At 41.9% G+C, this 23,037-nt stretch overlaps 1 protein-coding gene across 4 annotated transcripts in view; it reads right to left on the reverse strand.

Annotated features, from left to right (window-relative positions):
* The window catches only part of LOC135323470 (protein unc-13 homolog B), a 218,247-nt gene that overhangs the window by 51,828 nt on the left and 143,382 nt on the right, over positions 1–23,037 (reverse strand). For all 4 annotated transcript variants that reach the window (XM_064500800.1, XM_064500799.1, XM_064500801.1 and 1 more), the window contains 9 exons: positions 14,805–14,974; positions 13,716–13,831; positions 11,186–11,349; positions 8,471–8,621; positions 7,417–7,485; positions 4,667–4,756; positions 3,064–3,198; positions 2,098–2,231; positions 1,069–1,154 (listed from right to left, as the gene is read on the reverse strand). In XM_064500800.1, the coding sequence (XP_064356870.1) occupies positions 1,069–1,154; positions 2,098–2,231; positions 3,064–3,198; positions 4,667–4,756; positions 7,417–7,485; positions 8,471–8,621; positions 11,186–11,349; positions 13,716–13,831; positions 14,805–14,974 (1,115 nt within the window). The remainder of the gene's footprint in view (positions 1–1,068; positions 1,155–2,097; positions 2,232–3,063; positions 3,199–4,666; positions 4,757–7,416; positions 7,486–8,470; positions 8,622–11,185; positions 11,350–13,715; positions 13,832–14,804; positions 14,975–23,037) is intronic.

Consider the following 23,037-nt stretch of genomic DNA (forward strand, 5'->3'; position numbering starts at 1 on the left):
CCTGTTATGTTGCTAGAGATGGGGAAATAGATGGAGTCTATCCTCTTCACCTACAGAGCAAGCCTGCAAGACTGTTCCTGCAGAACAACATGCTGGAAACTCTCTTAGCTGGCAGCAGCTTTCTTCTAGCAGTCTGAAATAAGAGATTAATGGGCTGTCAGTCCTAAAAGCAAACTTAGATCAAACTGGGGGCAAATGGACTGAGGATAATCTTGTGTGTTACCAAAAGTAATAACTTTGTTTTTGAAATACAAGCTATAGCTAGCACACCATGTAACACAGGCACTTCTGTTTTATCAGGCTGTCACCTCACAGATGATTGTAAAGGCCCGACCCTGCAAAATACTGAGAAAACAGCTCCCACTACAGCTGCAGAGACAGTGGGAGTTGGATGCTCTCTGAACCTTGTAAGCAGCTGTCTGCCCTCTGCAAACAAATACAAAAGCCATATTCAGACCCTGTAATAAACTGTAAGAAGAGTGCTGCAAATGGCAAAATTTCTTCCAGAGAGTTTGGTGGCCTCTGCATGCCTAACTTGTATTTTCAGAAACTGTAAATTCCTCCTTACTAGCAGTTTGCTAGGATTATGCAAAAGATTTATTCAAGATGAGGATATCTGCAGCAGGATTTGTTTTAGCAGCACATTTCTGCCCAACGCTTAGAGAAAGCCTAGAGGGTATCATACAGAGAACTGCAGCCATGGTACAACCCAGAGCCCACCTACTTCTCCAGCCCTTCCTATCTCAGTACACTGCAGCAAGAAGCTGCTGCTGTTCTAGGGCATCATGTCCTGAGGCCAAGGTGAACTCATTACTTTAAACCAGCTCGGATGACTATAAACAGCTTGCAACACAGCCTGACACACAGCTCTAGACGCCCTGGAGTCTGTCAGGCAGCTCTCAGGCTGAATTCTCACCCACAAAGCAGCTGCCCACAAATAAAACACTAGAAAACCCTGCTCCAAACAGTGGTACAACTAATTTGCTTAAGCCTCATCTGCACCAAATGGATGGAGAATAAGAGATCAGCAACAACAGGTCAACTGGCAGCAGTGAGAAACTCTCTTACCTTCCATAGCATATTTCATATCCTGGGCAAAAAGACTCCACATGACCTCTGCGCTGATCTTCCCAACAGCAAGCTCCTGAGGAAACCTGAAGGGACATTTGAGAAAGGTTTTGGCACATTTCAGGGCAATGGACTCTTCTTTATTCTGCACTGAGCTAAACTTCAAGCTGAAAGGTTCAACATTACAGACATTTCTTTCACCCTAGAGAGACTAACCAGGTGGATTTTGGAGATCATGGACTGGTTGAGACTGGTTTTAGCTCAGAAAGCCAGCCACTGGATGCCTCTCCTAAAACAGACATATACAATAACTCCAGCAATGTGACCTCAATGGACTTTCACCTGTTTCCCTTTCCTGTCCATATTCCAGGTTTTTTCTAGGATTACGAGGCATTGGTGGCAAGCGAACACTAGTCAGGTGTTCTCAGAGTGTTAAATCCACAACCTCCAGGGCAAAATCCATCCCTTCACATATAATATAATGTCACATCTCTCTCTCTCTCTCTCTCTCTCTCGCCCCGTGGGATTGCCAGAGGAGCATTCACTGGTTACACAGACCAGTTTCAGGCTCCTTTGCAATGCTATGCCAACCCCACCCAGTGCAATCTCCCAGCGCAGCACAGAATACCACGTTCCTAAAGCACAGTTTAAGGCACCATCACCACGGCATCACTGTGTGCATTAATATGCATCCCGGAACTGCTCGACAAAAAAAACCCCAAACCCCCAAAACAAAAAACCAACAACTCTCACCCCATTCTCAGTTGCCTCCCTGAGTTCACGATTGTAATAATCAGGGTGTTTGTGTTCGAACGCCATCGTAAATGAACCTTTTGAAACTCTTCCATCCCAATCAAAAAGTTATTTATATAGACAGAGACAAATAAGACAGAAAGACAGACAGACAAGATAAGTACTTCTATAAATACACAAGTGACAGAAGAGATAGAAAGCAGTTTAACAAATAAAGCAGAGCACACAGAGAGACTGCTATTAGCATTAGCCATAAAGGACATGGAAGTTTCTTACTGATTCAGGACTGGGGTATAAGAATTTTTGTCCTCTTCTATGATAGAAACTATCAAAGTGATGAGTTTGGGCCAGAAATCCAGGTTCCTGATGCTGGGGCCCTGTTCCTCAGGAGGAAGATCCGGATTTTTGTTCTGGGAAAGAAGCCATTGGAAACCCAGTGTAAGTTTAAAGGGGAAAGAAAAAGCTGAGAAATGTAGATCACCTTGTTCCTTACAAACCGCAAACACGAAGGTATATTTGGGCATTTTCTTCCAAAGAGTTGAAAATTATTAACGTCTCCTGGCAACCTGCTTTATCTAATAGAAAACACAGTAACATGCCAAACCATGTCCCTAACTGGTGGCCTCAAAGCCAGAGATAACCCTCCTTTCGCCATGTACCATGCCAAGAGCAGCGCAGGCCAGGGAAAACTTGCCGAGACATCTTTCTCTCTAAGCTAGTTGCAACTACTTGCATTTTAGCCACTTGTGTTGACTAACAGACCCATGTTGGCACATTCTGTGCGTGTTACTGAAGAGGGGGCAGTAGAGCTCTCAGGGATTTGAGAAAAATTTGGGGCTAGAGGTACATCCTAATGCCAGTGCAGGACCCCGGGTACCAGGAAACAAGGTAAAACTTCACTCCTTGAGGTTTATCTAAACTACATACAGTTTCCTTGATAAGTCTACATGCTAATCAGCTTTTGCTGACTGAATGTTGCATCAAACCTTCCCTTCAGAAATATCTGCTCATGAAATAAAATAGCTGAGGCTGGTAAAATGAATGGCAGAGCAATTAGTTAGTGTAAAACGATTATCATCCTCCACTTACTAATCAGTGCTCATTAACTGATTACAAGTTTTGTACATTCAGAAGATTACATGCCACATAATTTTGTCCTGGCTTTTTGTATTAATTAGTATTCTCATTATCACATTAAGCAAATCATAAGCTTGGATTTCTGCCTGCTTATCAGTTACTCACAGGATCTGTCTGGTACTCGCGACTGTACAGCTCGTGACAGTTGTTGAAAATGTACTCGTAGGTGGAGTTGAGGCAAGCTTTTACACAGTCCTTCACTACTTGGCTGGCTCGGGGTGGGCTCTGCAGCTCTTGAACCTGCGAGGAGACAACAAAAAAAGCCAAACGAAACAGCGTCCGTAAATCAGAAAAAGAACAAGCCACAAGTCTGGGAACTACCCAGGACTCAGCGGATCTGCTTGCCGCAACTTGCACTGTCAGTGACCTGAAGCCATGTACGAGTCTCTGCCTGTGGCTCGCCTCCCCAGCTATAAAATAGGAGTGACAACGCTCATGCTCCAGCAGGATCATTTGGATCAGAAGAGAGATTTTAAAGTGCCAAGGAAAGTTCTTCAGAATACATAAACCATGTGGTTTGGTTTGGAAAGTCTGAGCCAGGCACACACAATTTCTGCTAAACTCAAAGGATTTTGCTATAATGCCAGCGAACCTTCTTTTCAACCACTGGAAGAACATGAGACAGACCATCAGAGCACATTACATCTGATCTGGAAAGCTTTACTGAAGACCGAACACTCGCATGCCTTTAAATACAGTAACTTTACCATGCAAGGAGGGCATTCTCCTTCACCAGCTTAACTGAATTTTAAAGCACACCAGAATCCTTAGTGACATGCCAACTGATGCTCCATTCTCCTCTTGCAATATCAGTTCTTTTATTTCATTATTACTTTAGAAAAACATTACAGGTCTATTTCAAAGTTACACCAGATATGCAGGCATTATCCTGAGAATACAACTACATCTTCAGACAATTTTGCTATTGTCACTTCCTCTAAACTTTTCAGAGGATTTCTATAAGCCAAACTTTCAATACATACATGTTGTATGAATGAAGACTTTCAAAATAAAGTTCTAAAATAATATTCACCAAAGGGCTTAAGATTAGACTGGTAAGCACCTCCTGAAATAGCTCAAATAAACTTGCTTTGTGTTTTAAAAGATGAAAACTGCTAAGTGACATGTGTGCTAACCTACTGCAGCAGTTAAAAAAAAAAGTTTAGAAACAGAAATCAAGAGTTAAAAATAATCTCATTACACATGGCCGGAACAATAAGCTTAACTACAAGACAGACACATTAACATACACAAAGCTCTCTTGGGTCTTTACTGATGGATACTATCTCATTTCAGTATTTTTACCCTCCAAGAAATAAATTTAAAAATATTTACTAGATAAAAAGATGGTGAAGAGATGGTCATGACAATTAAATGATGTAGACATAATTTTGTATGAAAAGCTTCCTGATGTTACTAACAAAATAACTTATCATTCTAAAGAAAGACAATATGCCTTTTTGTTTTTGAGAAAAGTTATTTGTGCCATATTTATGACTTAAGAACCCTATGGAAAAAACAGGATTAATCTTTGTCAACCAACATACAGTGACACAGAAATAAAACGTGGATGTTTATTACATGGTCAGCATAAAGTCTCCATTGTCTTTCAGTGGAGAACAAAGGCACAAAATAGTTTAAAAATGGAAAATCAGCTCCTGCTACAAAGCTACAGAAGTCTCATTCCCATCCCCACTCATAGCACTACCTTCATCCTGAAGAAGGTGATGCTGGTCAGCAAATCCACTGTAGACTTCAGGTCCTGCAGCCGTTCACGGCTGCTGGCTGGGAAGTTGTTCTGTTGACATAAAAGGGAAATCCTGTTGGAAAGCACAGTCAGATCCCTGCAAAGCTTCAAGCATGTTCTAAATAGGGAAAGCGCCTTGGAAACATCTCCTGTTCAAGAAGCTTGTACCAGTCAAAACAATGCTCAATAAATAAGGCCTTTTATTGCAAGAGCTCATCTGTTTGCTTAATTTAATAGCTTCTCATATGGATGCAAAGTTTGTGGATGCCAAGAGACTAACAACCCTCAGAGACAGGAGGCCTTTCCTTGGCCCCAGGATGAGCAGGCTGTGAGCAACAGCCTCACCACCTTCAACCCTGGCCTCCTCCCTAACCCCGGGCAGGTCCTTTCCTCCTCGCGCTCCTGCTCGGCTTTTGGCTTCTCTTCTGAGACACCAAAAGATGTAGTATATTTGCAGCCTCTCCGGAGGAATAAAGTGGATTGAGAAGGAAAAATGTGCAGTGTTCACCCTAAGAAGGTATCTTAACCACTCGGTCCCCTGTAAGACCCAATCTGCCAACATAAGTGTTTGCCCCTCAGTGCCTCCTTTGCTCTAACACACTTCTTTTACATTATCACCCTGCTGCCTTTAATGGTTGTTTCCCCTTTCACTCTCCAAATTCCACTGAAATTAAAAGTGCCATTGTCCTTTCAAGAACTGCATGCACACACACATATTTCTAAAACTGCATATATGTGTGTATATACATATATATGCACATATATATACACACATACGCGCATTTATATAAATGCCAAATATATATATACACAGCCCCAGTGCAGAAAACTTTCTTGCTACATTCCCACTCTTTCCCTCCTGGGTCCTTTCACAGTGTTAAGGCTCCTCAGCATGTTCTTACATTCCAGCTGATGTGCTGCTTTTGCTACAAGTAAAAGACTAAATGCACTTGCATAGGCTTTTCATATTTGCCCATTCAAAAACTATTGACACTTTCTTTTTGACAAATCCACACTGCTGGCTATTCATTGTTTTCTTATAAGTGCTCATGAATAGCTTGTTGTTTCAATATTGGGGTGAGAGGGATTTTATTTGGGGTAATTTGAATAGCAAATTGCCATCTCCTCTTTTTAAAGTTGGAAACTGTAATCCCTTTTTTTTGGTCTTTCAGAACTTAACTTACCCTTCAGGGGGTCTTAAAATAATCACGAGCAGGTCTCAGATGGCTTCAGCCCGTTCTTTAAGGATACTACCAATTTGATAACCTCTAAATTATTTAAAGTACACTAATCTTTCCTAGTCCTTACCTAAGGCCTTTCTTGTTTGTCCACACCTGAATGCAGTTTTTACTGAAGACCAAACAAACAGAAAGGGATCAACGCTATAGCTTCTTGTTGCCATGTGTTGGTAACTCTTCCTCTGCTATACAGTGGATCATTGCTCTCTTTGCACCTTGCCTTACTAATGTACTTTTAGAATAGCTCATTATGCAACATCCCTTTTATCTTTCTTTTTTTTTTGCACCTTGCCCTTTCTGTCCCTTTGTCTTTTTAATGCATTCCTCCTCTTAGTCTGCTCATGTTTCCCTTCTCTGTATGTTTTATTGTGTTTCAGAAAGATGAACCACCCAGAATATGATTTTTTTTTTTTAAATTCAAAGCTGATACTTTGCCACCATTTTTTAAAGTTTCAATGAAGCAGCATTAGTCACCATTTATTTCATGTCCATTGACACAGGTATGAAAGAGCTCAAAACTATTCGAACATCTCACCCGCCAAAGAAGGAAACTCAATACTCCAAACAAGCTACGGCCATTCAATTGATAGCTGGAGTTATTAGCTAGTGCTAAATATCAAGAGGTTTTTCCACTCTCACATGGGGGCCCCAGAAGGTAGGGAGAAAGTTTCTGAAGGAAACCATGACAAAAGGAGAGGACTTGCATTTGATGTGAGAAAGGGTATTTGAGTGTGATACCAATCCTCTCTTTATTCAAGACCAGAGACTTCACTGAGCCTAAATGCTGACTACATCTCAGGTCCACAGGACTTAGGTGTCAGCAAAATGCTTCCAAGACTCCTGTTTCCTTACAAAAACTTGTAATTAGTGTGCCAAGTCACATGGCAAGACCATGTTGACTCTGGAGTAGCCAAGAAAGAAACTAGAGGGTTTAAGAAGCCTGATAGACCAATGCCAATGTTTGAAACTCATCTTCCTCTATACCTTTAAGTGAGATCTCAACCTGAGAGCACATCTTATAGATCCAGCGTCAGGGAGAGCGATCAGAGTCTGCTAGATCTAAAACATGTACAACATGGCCATGGTCCCCTGAAGGATTCTTGTCTTTCTAAGTGAGAACAGATCTGTCTGTTTTCCCTTTGTAGCTTATGCCTGAAGTAGCTGAAGAGGATTTAATTCAAAGGAATTAATCTAATTCAACTTACATTTCTGAGAAAGTATCAGAGATAAGTATAGTTCACAATCTTTAAATTATTTCAGAAGTCTTGAGGTAGTTATAATGCAAAAAAGAGTATGGTTTAAGCGCTAACCAAAAGGAAACCAGAATTATGCATCTGAGCAACAAGCTGGTCACAACAATTCTATAAGACACAGAAATTACCCCCAAATTCAGACATATAAGAAAAGTCCAAACTCCGTGTTTCCCCTCTGCCCATGAGAATTACTGAAAAGATTCTGCTTACTGACGCTTACCCTGTACATTGAAAGATCAATGCGAAGTGAATTATGGAGCTGGTCCAGAAGTTTCACAAATCGTTCTTTCTGTTGAATAGAAAACACCAATAAACATTGCATATCATCACTGTCCAATCAATGCTCAGAGTAAGCAGCAAGATATCAGAGAATTAGTGCCAGATTTCAGGAGAGTGGGAGGAAAATGTATTGTGCAAACAGTATTTTCTTTGGATTCCTGGATTTGCTGTTACACTGTAATTATTTTTGAAGCTTGTAAAACATTAGAAGTGTTGGAAAAATACTCCATTATCACTGTGAAGTAGAGGTAGAATGAAACAACCCTGATATCTGGAAGACGATTTGCACTAAGGTTATATTTTAGAAAAAATGTTCAGAGGTGAGTAAAGGAACAGGTATAAAAGGGTCTACTGCAGAGCAATGATACAGATCCAAGACCTTATGTATTAGTTCAATGACAAGTATTATAGGTGTTTCACAACTACGACTATTTTCTTGGAGTCAGGTCTCTCCACTGGATCCTGGTTTTGCATTGTGAATATTTCCTCATTCAAATCTATGTATTCTCTGTTCGACAGGGGAATTTGAGCTATTGCAGATACTCTCCCAGAATGTTCAGCTCCACCACATATTACATGAAAAACAGATGAGCCATTAGGGACCAGGCTTTTTTTTCTTTTTTTCCCCTCCCTTCCTTTAAGCAGTTGCTGTTTTTAAAAATGAAGTTCTGAAACCATCAGACTGCATGGTATATTTTATCACCACAGCATCAACACGCAGAGTTTAATACAATTTGCTCATTTCCATACCATCTGTGCTCCAGTGCAATTTGAACATGAAGAGTAAACATCACAATGCATTACACTGATGAATATCTAAACCATGTGAAGATGACAACAAACCACGTTCTGCTTTGTCTACAAGAGCTCCACAGCTTAAAGCTCCTCACAGATCTAACATTCCTTAAACGGAGCACATTCTTTATTGAAAGGCAGAAATGCCATAGGCAAATCAAACAAGTCCGGCTGTAACATCACCGAACACAGAGACATACCCCAAAGTTGGAGGCTGCAAAGCGGTCTGAAGCAGACACATTCGTGGAGGCAGTTGTGTGCGCGTAGTAAGCATTGATATTGGCAAGTAAGGTGCTCATCACAGCTGGCACACCTGGGCACATGTATTTGGAGGAGAGACACGCAAAGTGCCTGCAATAGAGAGGACAGTCCTGGTCATTCTGGTATCCTTTGTATAGCACAACTTCATTTTCTGCCTACAGTCTCCAGAACCAACTCTCAGCCCACTGTTTCCTACCCCTTTAACAGCCACACAGCTCTACTTAGCACCCTGCGCAGATGCAAGTTATGCTTTCTCCCTTCTAGTAAGTCTCCAGCACCTTACTTTGAGTTTTTCAGAAAGATACCATCAAAACAATAAATACTATAGAAACAAGAACAATTCCTTTACTGCAGCCCTTTCCACACTATAAAATAGCTTCTCTCCTCAACAATTCATTGCCAGTAGCTTGTGATTAGGTGATAGCTTGGGTCCCAATGGCAATTATAAGAGTCAAGCCTGATACAACGAGATTACTATAAATTCTACTGCTTCTTGAGGCAGCCACAACTTCTGAGCTGACATGAGGTAGCAGGAATTGCAAAGCATTCGAGCACAGCGAGATCACACACTAGTAGTTGTGTGCCATGCTGACACTCAGGTCCTTAGGGCTAACCAGTCCATCCTGCAGGAAGCACGCAGGCTCATTTACATTTTCTCATTTAGTTGCTCTCATTAAAGTGCAAGGAACCCTCCTGCAGGAAATCTCAAAATTATTCCAGAAGCATTTGGGCTTGTGAAATAATTAAACAATCAAAGAAAATCTGTTAGACACGAGGAAAAAAAAAATCAGAGCTTAAGAAAGCTGATGTGAGAAAAAGCAAGTGAAGTTCATTCCAACAGACAGGAGAGTTGGGCCATTTTTAAGCAGTTCTCTGTGCAGGAATCCTTACAAACCTCCCAAACCAAATTTGGGAGCAATTTTCTAAATGTAGCTTTCTCCCTGCGGAGCTGATCACAGACAAGATTTTGTGCAAGTTTTCCTGCAAATAATTATAATCAAAAAAGTTCCAGGGAAAGGATTTCACACAAATTCAAAAGCCAGTATTTCAGACAACCATACGACATTGATGCCTCAATGTTAGCTTGCTGGCTACATGATACCTATGTACCAACAGGTCATTTAGGCACTCTATCAGTAAATAGAGATCAAGACTGATCAATGAAGGCACATCAAGTGCTTTTGTTTAGCTTGAGGAAGAAAAAGCTTAAGTAGTGGTGATCCAATTGATATCTTCATTAACTAACAGACAGGGTAGAGTTAGCAAGAAGATGGAGACAGATACAGTATCTTAGAGTAAAAAGACAAGCAGCGACATACAGCAGTTGCAGCATAGGAAATTCTGACTAGGTTTTTCCAACTTTTCCAGATTTCTTCCCCAGAAAGCTCCTGTCCTCGGAAAAGAGAAAGAGGTGGTGGTTCACCATCCTTGGAGATTTTCAACAAAATGAACCAGAACCTGAGCAACCCAATCCAATTTCCAAGTTAGCCCTGCTATGAGCAAGAAAGACCACCTCCAGAGGTCCCTTCCAACCCACATCTTTCTGCAAGTCTACAAAATAATGATGTTCTCCTCTCCAGCTGGTTCTTTTTTCATCTCTGAACAAATGCCTCTGAAAGACCTATTTTCCACACACAAACCCTATTTTTACTATTACAAAAATCCCTGGAATAACGATATCCGCAATGTGCTGGCAGCCTAACTGCAGCTATTCATGATAAGCCCTGGACAAGAACATCTAGTAATGGCAAGTATCTCATTAATTTGAGCAATTTCTTTCTACTTTGGCTTAAATCAACAAGCAGAAGGGTGCTTGCAAGGAGATGTAAGTGCAGATCATAACTAGTCCCAGGACCTTAGGTTGACTCAGAAACAAAGCTTTCAGCTTCAGATGTGGACTTTTTTTTTTTTTTTTTTTTTTTTTTTTTTTTAACATTAGTCTGCTGCATTTAATATTACACTTAAAACAGGAAATGAGCTAAGTGTAGTACTAGTAGTCTCTAAAAGAAGGGCTAATCTCAAACCCAAGTACAGTGACCAAGAAAATGCTCTTGAAGATCAAGAATTATATTAGCCTAACTCCAAACAGTACAAACCAGTGAATCCATTACTCAAACTTCCTATAAACAGCTAGTTCTCAACAGCATCTGGGAAAGCAGTGATTTCACAGGACTGTATCAATTGCCACAATGGACCTGTAGGGTTAACACTTTCACAAAACTTCTTCCCTTCTCACACCACCAGAAATCTTTACTGGGATCTTTGGACAATACCTTTTTAATATGATAGTGTTCAAATAGAGATTTTAGAGTCTTAAAACAAAAACGGCTCAATTATCAATAATAAAGTACACTCCTTTACATTACTGAGGTTGGTGTAACTCCTTAGAATTCATTTTAAAGGTAAAGGTGCTCACACAAACTGCTCAGATGTGTGCCTAATTCCAGCACTTTCAAATATTAATTTCTAGACTTTGAGGAAGGTAGTGATTCAGAAATAGGCAGTCTCTTCCTGCTAACAGTAATCCCCCAAAGGAGTAGTTGGCAATGACAGTCCTCTCATTACCAACCAGATTTAGTCTTCAGACTCAGAAAAGTCACATCAATTAGTTAGGCTGAACATTTGCACTACGGACCACACAAAAGGAATCTTACGTCATGGCCTGGTATATTGATTCAATGCCGTAACGCATTGCAAATTCGTCCACTATCTCTTGAGCTGTCTCATCAAAATACACCTTCCAAGCATCATCTCCTTTGGCATCAGGGATCTTCACCACCCCATTCCCTTGCACATCTGTGAGATGGTGGAAGAAGTTCTGAAATACAAAACAGGAATAAAACTGTACGTGAAGTTGCTGAAGCCTCCAAGTGAGTTTTGTTGTCCAGCTTGGAACCGCCCTGAGGAGTAGCCACTGATGGCAAGTTTCCTTCCCCTCCTCCTTCCTTCCCCTCTGCCCAGTATGAGTTTTTCTGCTTTGACTTGTTTTTCTTCTCGAGTGTTCCCAGCCAGATTTTTCACATGCATACCTACCATTTTACCCATAAGACTTTGTGAATCATACAGAAGAGTACTTCAATGCAGTGAAATAATAGACTAATTAGTTATTATACAGCAGAACAGTCTGAACAGAATTTTCTTCTGAGAAGCAGGACCCTAAATTATTATTATTATACAGCAAAACACTCCAAACAGAATTTTTTCCAAGAAGCAGGACCCTTAACTAGACCGTTGCATTATTACTCATCATAACCTTTCACTTTATCTAGGAACACTGGAAAGGCTTTCCTCTATTATTGCTGTGCAGAAATTGCACATTCAGTTCAGTGAGTTTCTCAGTAATCCTCAAATTCATGTCACTTACGGATTCATCAGCCTTTCAGACAGCTGCCTTCTTGTAGTTAAGGGATGCAGAAGCCTTCTGATCTAATTAGGAGCTATAGGACTCTGCTTTATACTGCTATTTCTCCTGATGAAATTATTCTAGGTGTAAATCATTTTCATTTTATGAGGCACAAATAACTCCATGAAAGAAGGTGATGCTTAGAAAGAGACATCTTTGCAAAAAAGAGGGGAAGCAAGTGAACATGCATGCTTAGACAAAAAAAAAAAAAAAAAAAAAAAACCCACAGCTTAACAAACAGAAGCAGTCACTCAATTAAAAACAACAAAAGCTATATACTCAAGGACAAGGCACAGCCTACTAAACAAAACTGATGTTCATCTAAGTCTAATATCTGTCTCTTCCCTGGTAAGGCAGGAAGACATTACAGGGCTCATCTAGCCAAGTGTCTAAATAAGTTGTTCCCATAGTTGAACGCTCCTCACTGTGACACATCTGTCCTTGTCTTAATCTGAATTTGCTTAAACTTCACTGGACCTTGTGATATTTTTTATCCATCAGGTAAAAGGACTCTGATTACTACTCCCCATTTTGGCACTTAGAGACTGAATCTGTCACCTGCCTTCTCTTTGACTGGCCATCACGAATCTCTCAGACACACGGTTTCCCCTTTTAGTTGTTCTCACGAGTCTTCTTTCTGAATTTCTTCCAAATTCTAAAACACCGCCCACCCAGCTTAGTCCATCTTGAGCCAGATCAGCATCCTGTGACCATAGCTCATTTTTCGTTCCTCAATAGTCATTCAGAGCTCTACGGCAGTGCAGCAGCACAGAGGAACCTAGGCCACCCATACCTACATTGCTCAGTGGCCAGAGTCAAAGCCCTCGCCAGAAAAGAACTTACTCACAAAGCAGCTAAGGTTGAAAATTGAACTTTTCACATGGATAGCCACTCTTCCAACTTTTTTCAGGCAGGTGAGCTTAACCACAGTTTTTACTGAGGAAACTAAGAGCTTTTCTGTAACTCTCCTGCCTCACAAAATACAGATGCAGTAAGAACTTGATGCCATTTTCAGCTGCAAATTTGCAGGACATCTGGCACTGGCCTGTAGCTTAGCAGTTACTCTATACTAACATCACTCGTTTTTTTCTGTTGTTGTCCAAGCAGGACAACACAACCAAGTCCAAGCACCAGGCTCAGCTTTGCTGAACCATGCAATATATGCAACTGTCCAGATGGAAACTGCACTGATGCACTGAAACTGCTCCTCGCTATCAGTGACAAGCAGTGTGTTTTGTTCACTACGCTCAGAGACAGAGATAATAGCAAGGAACACCTGCTATTATCCCACGGAAATGCTGCCTGTCTGGGACCCCACAAGGTATGAGCAAAGTGTATTTGTGGCGCAGATCTGGGTTGAAGTCTGCCATTTGAGTAGCCCTGCCCTAAAGAAAACCATAGGTACTGTACATGCTGAAAACATTGCTTGAGGAAATACATGAGGAATGAGGAAAGACTCCACATTACGCTTGTGGGGGCCTCTGAGCTGGACTAACGCCTGGTCTCAGCACAGCGGCAGCGCAGCTGTGACAGCACGATGGAGCGCTACAACCCTGGCTGAGCTGGGCAGCGCTTGCACGCAGGGTAGACAGCCTAGAGCCTCCTCCGCCTTCCTGACAAACGCGGCTCTGATGATTCAGCATCTTTCCAGGCCTGCGGAGGCTGGAAAAGAATAGCTTACCTATGGCGAGGAGGAACATTTCAAGGAAATAAAGGTCAGAAAATTGCTTCTTCAACAGAAAGGAGGAACACGGTAATGACTGAGCAGATCAGCTCCTTACCTCATGAAGGCAAGTGTACTGAATATGATATGGAGCCACCTTCTCTTCCCCTTTGATCTCCACGCTGATTTGCAGGCGAATAGCCCCAGACACCGCAGACTTATCCGTTCTCTTCTCTAGAAGGAAAATGCATCAGCAATTATACGCATTTTTCACATATGGAGCACAGCCATCTGGGGGTGTCAACATGGGAGAAGAGATTGCTGGAAACTCAGGCTGAACTTGGGGTCAGAATCACCGCAGAGAAAACTGACTGCGACATTACATTTTTTTTTCTTCCAAAACATTAAACACTAAGTAGGCCTCAGGAAAACAACTGCTATGATACACTCTCAGTATGACACATCTAGCTACCACTATGCATATTTCCAGACATAAATCAGCCCTTCTGACACCAATTGTGCTACAGGGTCCCTAGACTCAGACTCAGTCAATTGAACTGGAACTACCAGGGAATATACTGCAAACCTCTCCAGACTAAGACTCATATGACGGCAGGCAAGGGAATTCAGCATACATATCATATGGACAGCTAAGACAAGGTTTTCCCCAAGACTAGCATTAAAACACCAGCATGCCTGGAAGATGTTGCTCAAATCCCATTTTAAGAATAGGGTTGAGAGGAATCTGTTCCTGACTTCACCATAGTCCTGAAGCTCCTGAGAATTGCTGATGCTGTCCACATCAAGAAAATTTTGCATCTCCTAGGATTATCGTGCCTGTCAATTCAGCACCATCTGGTTACATATCATTTTTTCCTTCAAAGTCCTATTTTTGCCACTTGAAAAAGGCCTCAACAACTTGCCAGCCCAGTGCAGTGCACTTGCAGACTGGTAAAATCTTTACATCATCACAAAAACAAAGGGCAAAGGATGGGAAATATTCCTCCAGCACCAGCAGAGTCCAACCCTGTGCCAAGCATTTACCCACAGTACTTTCCAGTGCCTGCAGGGAAATGCTATACTGCACTTCTCCATTTTAACTGGAATCAAAACCCAAAACCTTGCAGCACATCCACCCTTGAAATCATCTAGGCTTCCCAGTGTTCCCAAACACACGATACTTTTTCAATCCCAAAAGCCCACTCACCAAGGTTGTACCACACATCCATCTCTCCGCTCAGCGTACGGACTTCAATGATAGTCTGTCCCAGGAAATCATCCGACTCGCGTTTCAGCCTCTGCTTGACGCGAGACTTAATGTCGTCATCTTCATCCCACACTCGCACCTTGATTCGGTCGGAGGAGTTATGGCACTCACTGTGAACAAGACATATGCGATGCTGAAGAGCGCATGCTTCAGTTGACATTTCTACGCTACATGCTTTACATTTATTTTGACCTGCTTGTCTAACAGTGGAGGGATGCAAAAACAAAACATAAATAATTGCCTATTTAAATAAAAGGGTAGCCTTTGACAGGAAGTACATGGCAATTTTTTGATGTATTCTAAATGCTCCTATGTCATGATGGACACTGCAAATCTGACGCAAGCCAAAGGAGAGCGCCCTGCACTGATTGCAACCACCAGCTTCAGACTTGTAAGTTGCTGCAGCTCTCCTGCTGTTCCTCACTTCCAGGACTGGCTCCCTGAACTCATAAATCATCTTTACCGTTCTCATCTTTTTTGCTCTGAAACACATAAAATTCCAATGAGAGCTAGGCTCATGCATCGACGTGCACACCCCAAAAAGGGCGATGAACATCCCACTGATTTCTGATACCCTTCCCCATCAATGGTCTCATGTTAGACTGCAAGCATTAGGGGCTATTTCTGTCTGTGCACGTGCAGTGCCTAAGAAAGTAGGGTTCCGGTCTATGACAACAGCCCCTCAGGTTCTCTGCTAATAAAAATAAGTAAATAAGTAGCTCAGGTGGAAATAGTTCTCTTACTTCAAGATCTTCACAAACCAATAGTGCGTTAATGTACAATACATTATAATTGCATGATACAAACGCTGCCTGTGCGTGGGAGGATGTGGTTGGTTACAGTAGTTGTAACAAACTTGGTATTTAATTACTGGAATTGATGCTGCCTATTATTCACAGCTCACACTGATACTTGCTCTGTGCCACAGGCAGGTCAGTAAAGACATTTCCATTAAAAACAGCAGTTTATTGTTTGCTGAATCTGCACCTTCAGCCTAGCACACAGGCATAATTCGCAGCCTCCCTCCTTGTGTAGGTGTTCAGATACCTTTTGTAGACACAAACAGGCTCCTGGATAGAAGTGGGTAGAAGGACCACATAATAAGAGCTCTGCTCATTTATAGGCCACATGATACAATGAAGCAATTTGAATGCTCACACGAGACCGTGACAAGGGTGATTACTCACCATAACCACTACAAATGTCTGCCCTCAAGGAAATAAAACCTATGAAAACAGGCAACTTCTGCTCAAGGCCTGTTTTCTAGCCTTTTTAACATGCTGCATCTGTTGCTAAGCAACAGGGAGAAGGAAGAAATGGGTCAGAAGAGATCTGCTAAGCCTGGTCAATAAGATGTGACAGTGACTGGTATTTTCATGCTCCTTACCAAGAAATCTTTTGGGCTCCTATGGCTGCTAATGTGATTCAGGACTGCTTAACAGACACCCAGGCAGCTCCTACAGATTTTTTCCGGCCCAAAGGAATACCTGGGGATTATATAGAGAAACTTTGAGGCAATTCCAGATGGTTCTGACCACTGCTCAAGACTGTCTGTGCTCCCTTCCTTTTCTATGCAACACAGGAGGATATTTAGAATTCAAAAGAAAGAAGGTTCAATGTTTCTCTCCAGCCTTTATTCTTCTCTTCTTCCTCCTGCACTTCAAGGATGGCCTCCTTCAACAAAACACGCAGCAAACAGTCGCGAGCAGGGAATGCTTCGACGGTTGCTCTCTGCAGCTCTCAAACTTATCTGAGCGCATTGCCATGTCTACAGGCAACACAGCATAAGCACTTAAATCCTCCATTCCCAGCGCAGTGCACTAACATACATTTCAGCAGCACCTCAAGAGGTTCAGTGTTCAGAAATACATGGGTGCCTAAAGACACAGACTGGCACACAGTGGCATTTACAACGCACCGGCAGGTTAACTCCTGACTCCTTCAGGCCTAACCTACTGGTGCTCCAATTCTTCATTAGGTGGCTTCTATCTCAGTTCTTTGCTACCAATGGCCTAAACTTCGCTCCTTCATTCAGGAAAGCATTCAAGGTGTCCAGACATGAATGTGCTTTAGGTGCTCCCGCATGCACATCCCACGTTCCTGAACGGCTGACTGCCCTCCTTCACCTGGCCACAGCTGTGCAGCTTGCTGTGAATGGCCACAGGAAGCTTTTAAGCAGCATTTACTGAGCTACTGAAGTTTCTACTTTACCATGCCTTTCTCTGCATTTTTAAAAGACTTCTCAATTCACATTCCTTATGCTGCTCCTATGCCAGAGAGAGTGCCTTATCACTGCTTCACAGCAGCTGAAATCCTTAGGCTGGTGGCTTACCCTTCAAACATCACCATTTATAAGTCTGTAGGAACCACGGTCCTTGTTTTCATCGAAGCAGGACAGTTCTGTCAGCATCAGTACACCTCCCAGAGAGCACCCCAAAACAAAACCATGAACATGTGGTGATTCAGGCTTGTTAACTGATAACAGGCTTGATAACTAATGAAAAACATTAACTTCCAATTTGTGACAGAATAACAACTCAGCAAGACTGTTGCTAGAAACTTGCCCTGTCAGAACACAAGAGATGGCACATTTCTAAAGATGCCTGTCCTGCTTCTTGCTACCATTCAGTTCAGACCCATTTCAGGAGAGCCTGATGGCCTGGAAACTAGGCTCCCTTCATTCTGTGGCCCAGAAATTCTCTCTCTCTCATATAGCTATAGTTTTTTTGATGTTTTCGGTGATGCCTTTTTATATTAAGAAGTTACTTTGGCACGTCAAACTACCAAGTAAGGTAATGTTTTCAGGAAATAGCACACAAAATCTGCAAAAAACTCAAATAAATAGTGAACTTGCTTCCATGAGGTTTTTCTTCCTGAAGCCAGTGGTTGCAGGAGCCGTAGAACTAGCAAGGCCTGGTTCTGCAGACTTGCACCCTATCCCACTCTCTACCTACAGCTTTTCTGCCACTTTCCCATTTAGCTGTCCCCCAGCCCCAACCCACCACTTCCCTACACAGGTTTCCAGTCCTTTCAATACTCTGGTCTCAGCTGCTCAGTACTCTCACCCAGCTCCCAGCTGGGGTGAGAGGGAGCACAGGAGGCTGTTATTAGTTCTGAGCTACACACACAGTGGCATGCTAACTGCTGAATATTCATTACAGCTTCTCCCACAATGGAGTTGATAATTTGGGTCTTTGTAATCCAGCTCCAATTTACACACACACACAAAAACCCATAGAAACTTATTCCTAGATTCAAGACCTCTGCCCATCTGTAAAGTCTGGTAGAAACTGGCTCAGAAGTTGTTGGGGTCTGGGACAGAGCACAATATATGCCCCTTCTCCTCAAGAAAGTGGGGAGAAGAAAAAGGAGAATTGTCTAAAAATGACCAGAACAATCAAGCCAGTGATTTGTACTCTGAGGTGGAAAAAACAATGACAATTGTGCTGATTTTGTTAATCAGTTGTTGCTTGCGCTAACAACATTTGCAGGATTGTTACTGAATCTCTGCACTGCAGGAATACTAACGCCAGATGAAGTTGTACATCAAAGTTGTAGCTAAACAGAAAGTTTGTAAACTTTTACAAAAAGAGATACAAAAGTACACCTATAAAACTGTGTCTCCAGCAGGTCACAAATGATAAAGTGAACTGCAATCAAAACCATAGATTCAAACCTTGGAGAGTGCCACGACGGAAACGAAAACCTTCTGGCACTATGAGCTCACTCCGGTGATTGTTCACTCAAGAAGAGGAACAGAGTCAGGTAAATACCATAAGGGCTTTTTCAGTTCCTTCTGCATCACATCCACATGGACAATTCTTCTCAATCAAATTTCTCATCTCAAGAAATGTGTTAGCAACAAATTAACTCGGCAGGATACATTAAACCATCAGTTTCAATCCACTAATGCCGCAGTGAGACTTACATTTTACATCTATAAATGCACTGCACAGATTAGAGAGGTGAGAAGCCAACGCAACCCTATCATTCAACATGCCCATTTCACGTAAAGACATTTCCTTCAATTATGTTGTTTTCTCGTATTTGCCATCTGAAGAACAGGAAAGCCCAGAGGCCCCAAATGCAATCAGGACTCTATTGTGCCAGTGAGGCAGACAGCCCCTGCCTTGCAGAGCTGACAGTCTAATAAAGACAAAAGGCAACAAGAAGGCATAGCAAGAACAAAAAATTGAAGTGAGGGAGCAACAATATTGTGCAGATTTGAAAGTAGGTCAGTCAAGCCCAGAATTAAGTAGCTTTGCTGTGCTCTGCTATTAAAAAAATATTTATGTCCAGAGCGCCTATTGAATATTTCTACAGCCATATGCTGTGAGCAGTTTCCATTCTGAATCATGGCAGACACAGCTCTTCAGGAGGGACTGTAAAGTTTCACAGTCCAGAGCAGGGGGACAGTTCATGCAATGCTAGATACAGAAAAAAGTGCAGAGCTGCTTGCAGGAAGAGTGGGTGGGAGTGCAGGAGGTGGGAAAATGCACAGGAGAGAAGTGCAGGCCAGCAGGAGTTCAGGACTTGTCATCATTTCAGCTTCTCAGGAGCAAAGCTCCAAAAAAAGCAAAGCAGATTTCTGGAAAATCAGAAAGAAAGGGGTAGTTGTACCATCCAGTGTGAGGCAAAAAGAGCCCAATAAAGAATTATAACAACATACATAGAGGGAGCAGAAGAAAGTTGACTTCGGGAAACAATCTGGCTGAAAAAGATGATGATGATCTGGATACAGTTCAAACAGCAGTGTCTTGAAAGAGCAGAGTCCAATTTGTAGGTCTGTTATGGCCAACTTCAATAGGAGAGGAAGGCAGAAAACTTCTAAGCACTGGTTAATTTTTAAACAATGCCAAGACTCCTCTATCAGGGCAGAAAGAGACACCGGAGGAGGCACTGAAGGCAAAATCAGAGAGGCAAGAGAACCAGGATAAAATCTGGTACAGGTTAGAAGTTGAGCATGACAACGCAGGTACATGCCCCGAGATTCAGCAGTTGCTGTCCAAGAACAAAAGAAATGAGTTTTCTGTTCTTACAAGCATAATGCTCTTTTTTCTTAGGGGAACAAGTACAATCATTTTGCTGTTACCCAACGCTACAGCAGTAACTGCACAAATTAATCGTGCAGCTCTCCAAACTACAAAGAGCAGATAAAGTGATTCGGAGCGTTACAGCTTTAGCTGCATTAACTCGGCTTCCCAACAGGCGCTTGCGGCAAGGCATCAACTGCGCTCAAATCCAGGTTCCACATTGGTCACTGAGCAGGGAAACAAGCAGGATTTTATCGTAGTGCCGGTTTCATTATCTGCAGTGCCTGGGGAATAAAGCAAGCAAGACAGCCTGCATGGCCCCCACCATGCAATGAGCAAAGGCTGAAGGTGCAGCGTTTCAGTGACATTTATAAACATAGTGGTCTCAGAAAGGGCAGTCTTAAAAACAACTTTGGAACAGTCACATATAATCACAGTTTACTGAAAGATGCTGAGCTTGGTAACAGGCCCAGCTGCCGAAAGGAAGACTGCAGAAGCAAATAAGCTTTCAGGTGACAGCCCAGTAGTTGACTATGCGGTAGGTCCATTCCCAAAAGTTTAACAGGAATGTATATCATCTGTGGCTCTGCATGTCCTAAAAAATACTGGTTATCTCCTAGCAGGAGACACTGCATTTATTTTAAGTCAGTTACTCCTCTGCAATGAGAGAATAAACATGCTTTTTTGCAAACTGTCCAGTGACAATGTAATCTGTTCCAGGCAATGGTTTCACACCCACCATTCATAGCTTCAAATACAGCTGTATTCTGACAAGACAACTTCAATGGGATATTATTTTAAAATTAACGAGTCATTTTGTGACCACGCCAAGAAGCCCTGCACAGTCCTGTTGGGAACAGCTAACTCTACTGCTCAAGGTCATTAAAGACTGGGGCACTTCCTGAAAAAAAAAGGCATAGAGTAGCACCCTCCACCCAGCCCAGGGCTCTCCCTTTAAAGTGAAACTCTGTCTTACAGACAAAAGTTTCTTCTCTTAAACACTGTTTGCCATTGCAGCCTGTTCAAATGGATGCTAAGCTTCAGCCTCTTAAAAAAAAAAAAAAAAAAAGTCTAAATGGAGAATTAAATTCTTGCTTAATTAGACTGAACAGTTTGAAAATATTTTCTATCTAATACTACTGGGCTGTTTCTTACAGAAGTGAGAGTTGTGCAGACCTACCAAAACTTCTAAGTTCCAACAAGTTTTGTGAAAAGTTAGTGTTGCATGGAGCAGAAAAACCCACCAAATCAGTTGCTGTATCAGAGAAATCTGCAGCCAACTGGCTCGCATGTACCAATTGATCCAGACCTGCAGCTCAGACCCAGCTGCAGGCATGCCCTGTGCTGCCTTCTGTCCAGCCAGAGTAAAGCGTGAGGGAAGAGAGCTGAGGGCACTGCAGAAAAGTCTACAGGGCAAATGAAGGAGACCACCTCTAAGCCTGCTCATCGTATCTCCAGGGAAGGGACCTGGGATTTATTGCAGAAGACAAATGGGATGTAAACCCAAGATAAGCAGGCTTCAATAGTGCATGCTCACAGAGCGACTCGCTCTGCATTGCGGCAACGGCTAGGGTCCCCCAACAAGGCTTCATCCTGCCAAGCACTGCATATGCAGAGTCTGGGGCAAGTCTGTAACACTGAACTGAGCAGAAAGATCAGCTCCTTAAATTCTCTTAAGTCTTTAAATTCCAATGAAAAGATACAAAAAATCTCACTATAACAGGACATTTCCTAAAGATGTAACTATACCAAGAGATAACTTTCAGAAAGAAACAACAGGTCCTGCAAATCACTTGCTCAGACAACATGAATATGCTCCAAGGCCTGGTCATTAATCTAAGCAGACGCCTGTAGTGACGTAGGCTGGTAATGACCTAAATAATGCAAACTCAAAGTCTTTTCACTCTTGCCTTTTCTAAAATAGGGTTCTAAATTTGGATTTCCAAATTGGGTCAAACTTACCATAATGTTTTCTAAAAATATATAGGAAAGGAACAAAGTCATATTTAAGGAAGGATATTTAAACTAATGTATTTTTCCACCCATCATTGTAAATAAACACAGAAGAACTATTTGAAAGAGGTTACTGAAGCCTTAAAAGCAGCTTAAACCAGTTTTATAAAATTTAATAAACTTTACTGAGCCTGTAGAAAGTATTATAATACTGACCTATATATGGACTGCCTCAGTTCATGGTATGGATTACAATATCAACCCTATAACGACTAATAGAGACAGGTTTCTGTCTCTGCATTCGACCTTTGAAAAGACACTTGAATTGCCATCAGTTATAAAGAAAATGGGCACCTAAGGAATACCAGCTACAAACAAGGCTGTCCAATAAGCCAAACAGAAAAGGAACAGCAATTACTAATCCATATATTTATCATTGCCTTGACCCCTCTCTCCCTATGAATCTTGCACCCCTTGAAATGTTTAATTCTTTTGAACACCAAACTTCTCATGTCTACCGTAAGGGAGGCTTTTAATAACTACCAGCATTTCTTTCTCCCACTGTGGTAATTTATGTCTAAAAAACAAACAAAACCCCTCCACATAAAATGGACAATTTCTTGCTTGTCCTGAAAATCTCTTTAAAAAAAAAACTTGGTAAGTAATGGGTATATTTTTGGTCAGTGTATGTTGACTTAAGTTTCCATTTGATTATGGGGAGGAGGAGATTTCAGTAATTTTAAGAGCTGCAAGCTGAAAAAAGATCCATAAATGCAAAAAAGAAAAATGGGCAGGTAAAAGACCTACAATGCATACACTTAACTAAATGACTCTCCTTATCTAGCATAAGGTGAGCTTTGACATCCATTAATGAAATGACACATTGATTCCAGTGCTCAACACTCTCCGGCCATCGATCTGGGTACTGTGCTCATTTCCTTCACCTCCTCCTGCTACTCCCAAGGCAATTAAAATACCCACCCAGACGCAGACAAGATAAAAAGTAGCATCAACTCCAATGCCCAATAGCGCATTTTCTACTGAATCATGGACATGGCCATAAACCCCATAGAGTGGCACCATGAGAACTGTGACATTTATCATGTTGTGCTATCTATCTTTAAACGCAGTATTTGTTGAATTTCCTAAAATTAGAAGGGAACACACAGCAAACACCATGGTAACTA

Source organism: Dromaius novaehollandiae, chromosome W, assembly GCF_036370855.1.
Source record: "Dromaius novaehollandiae isolate bDroNov1 chromosome W, bDroNov1.hap1, whole genome shotgun sequence".
Taxonomy (NCBI): Eukaryota; Metazoa; Chordata; class Aves; order Casuariiformes; family Dromaiidae; genus Dromaius; species Dromaius novaehollandiae.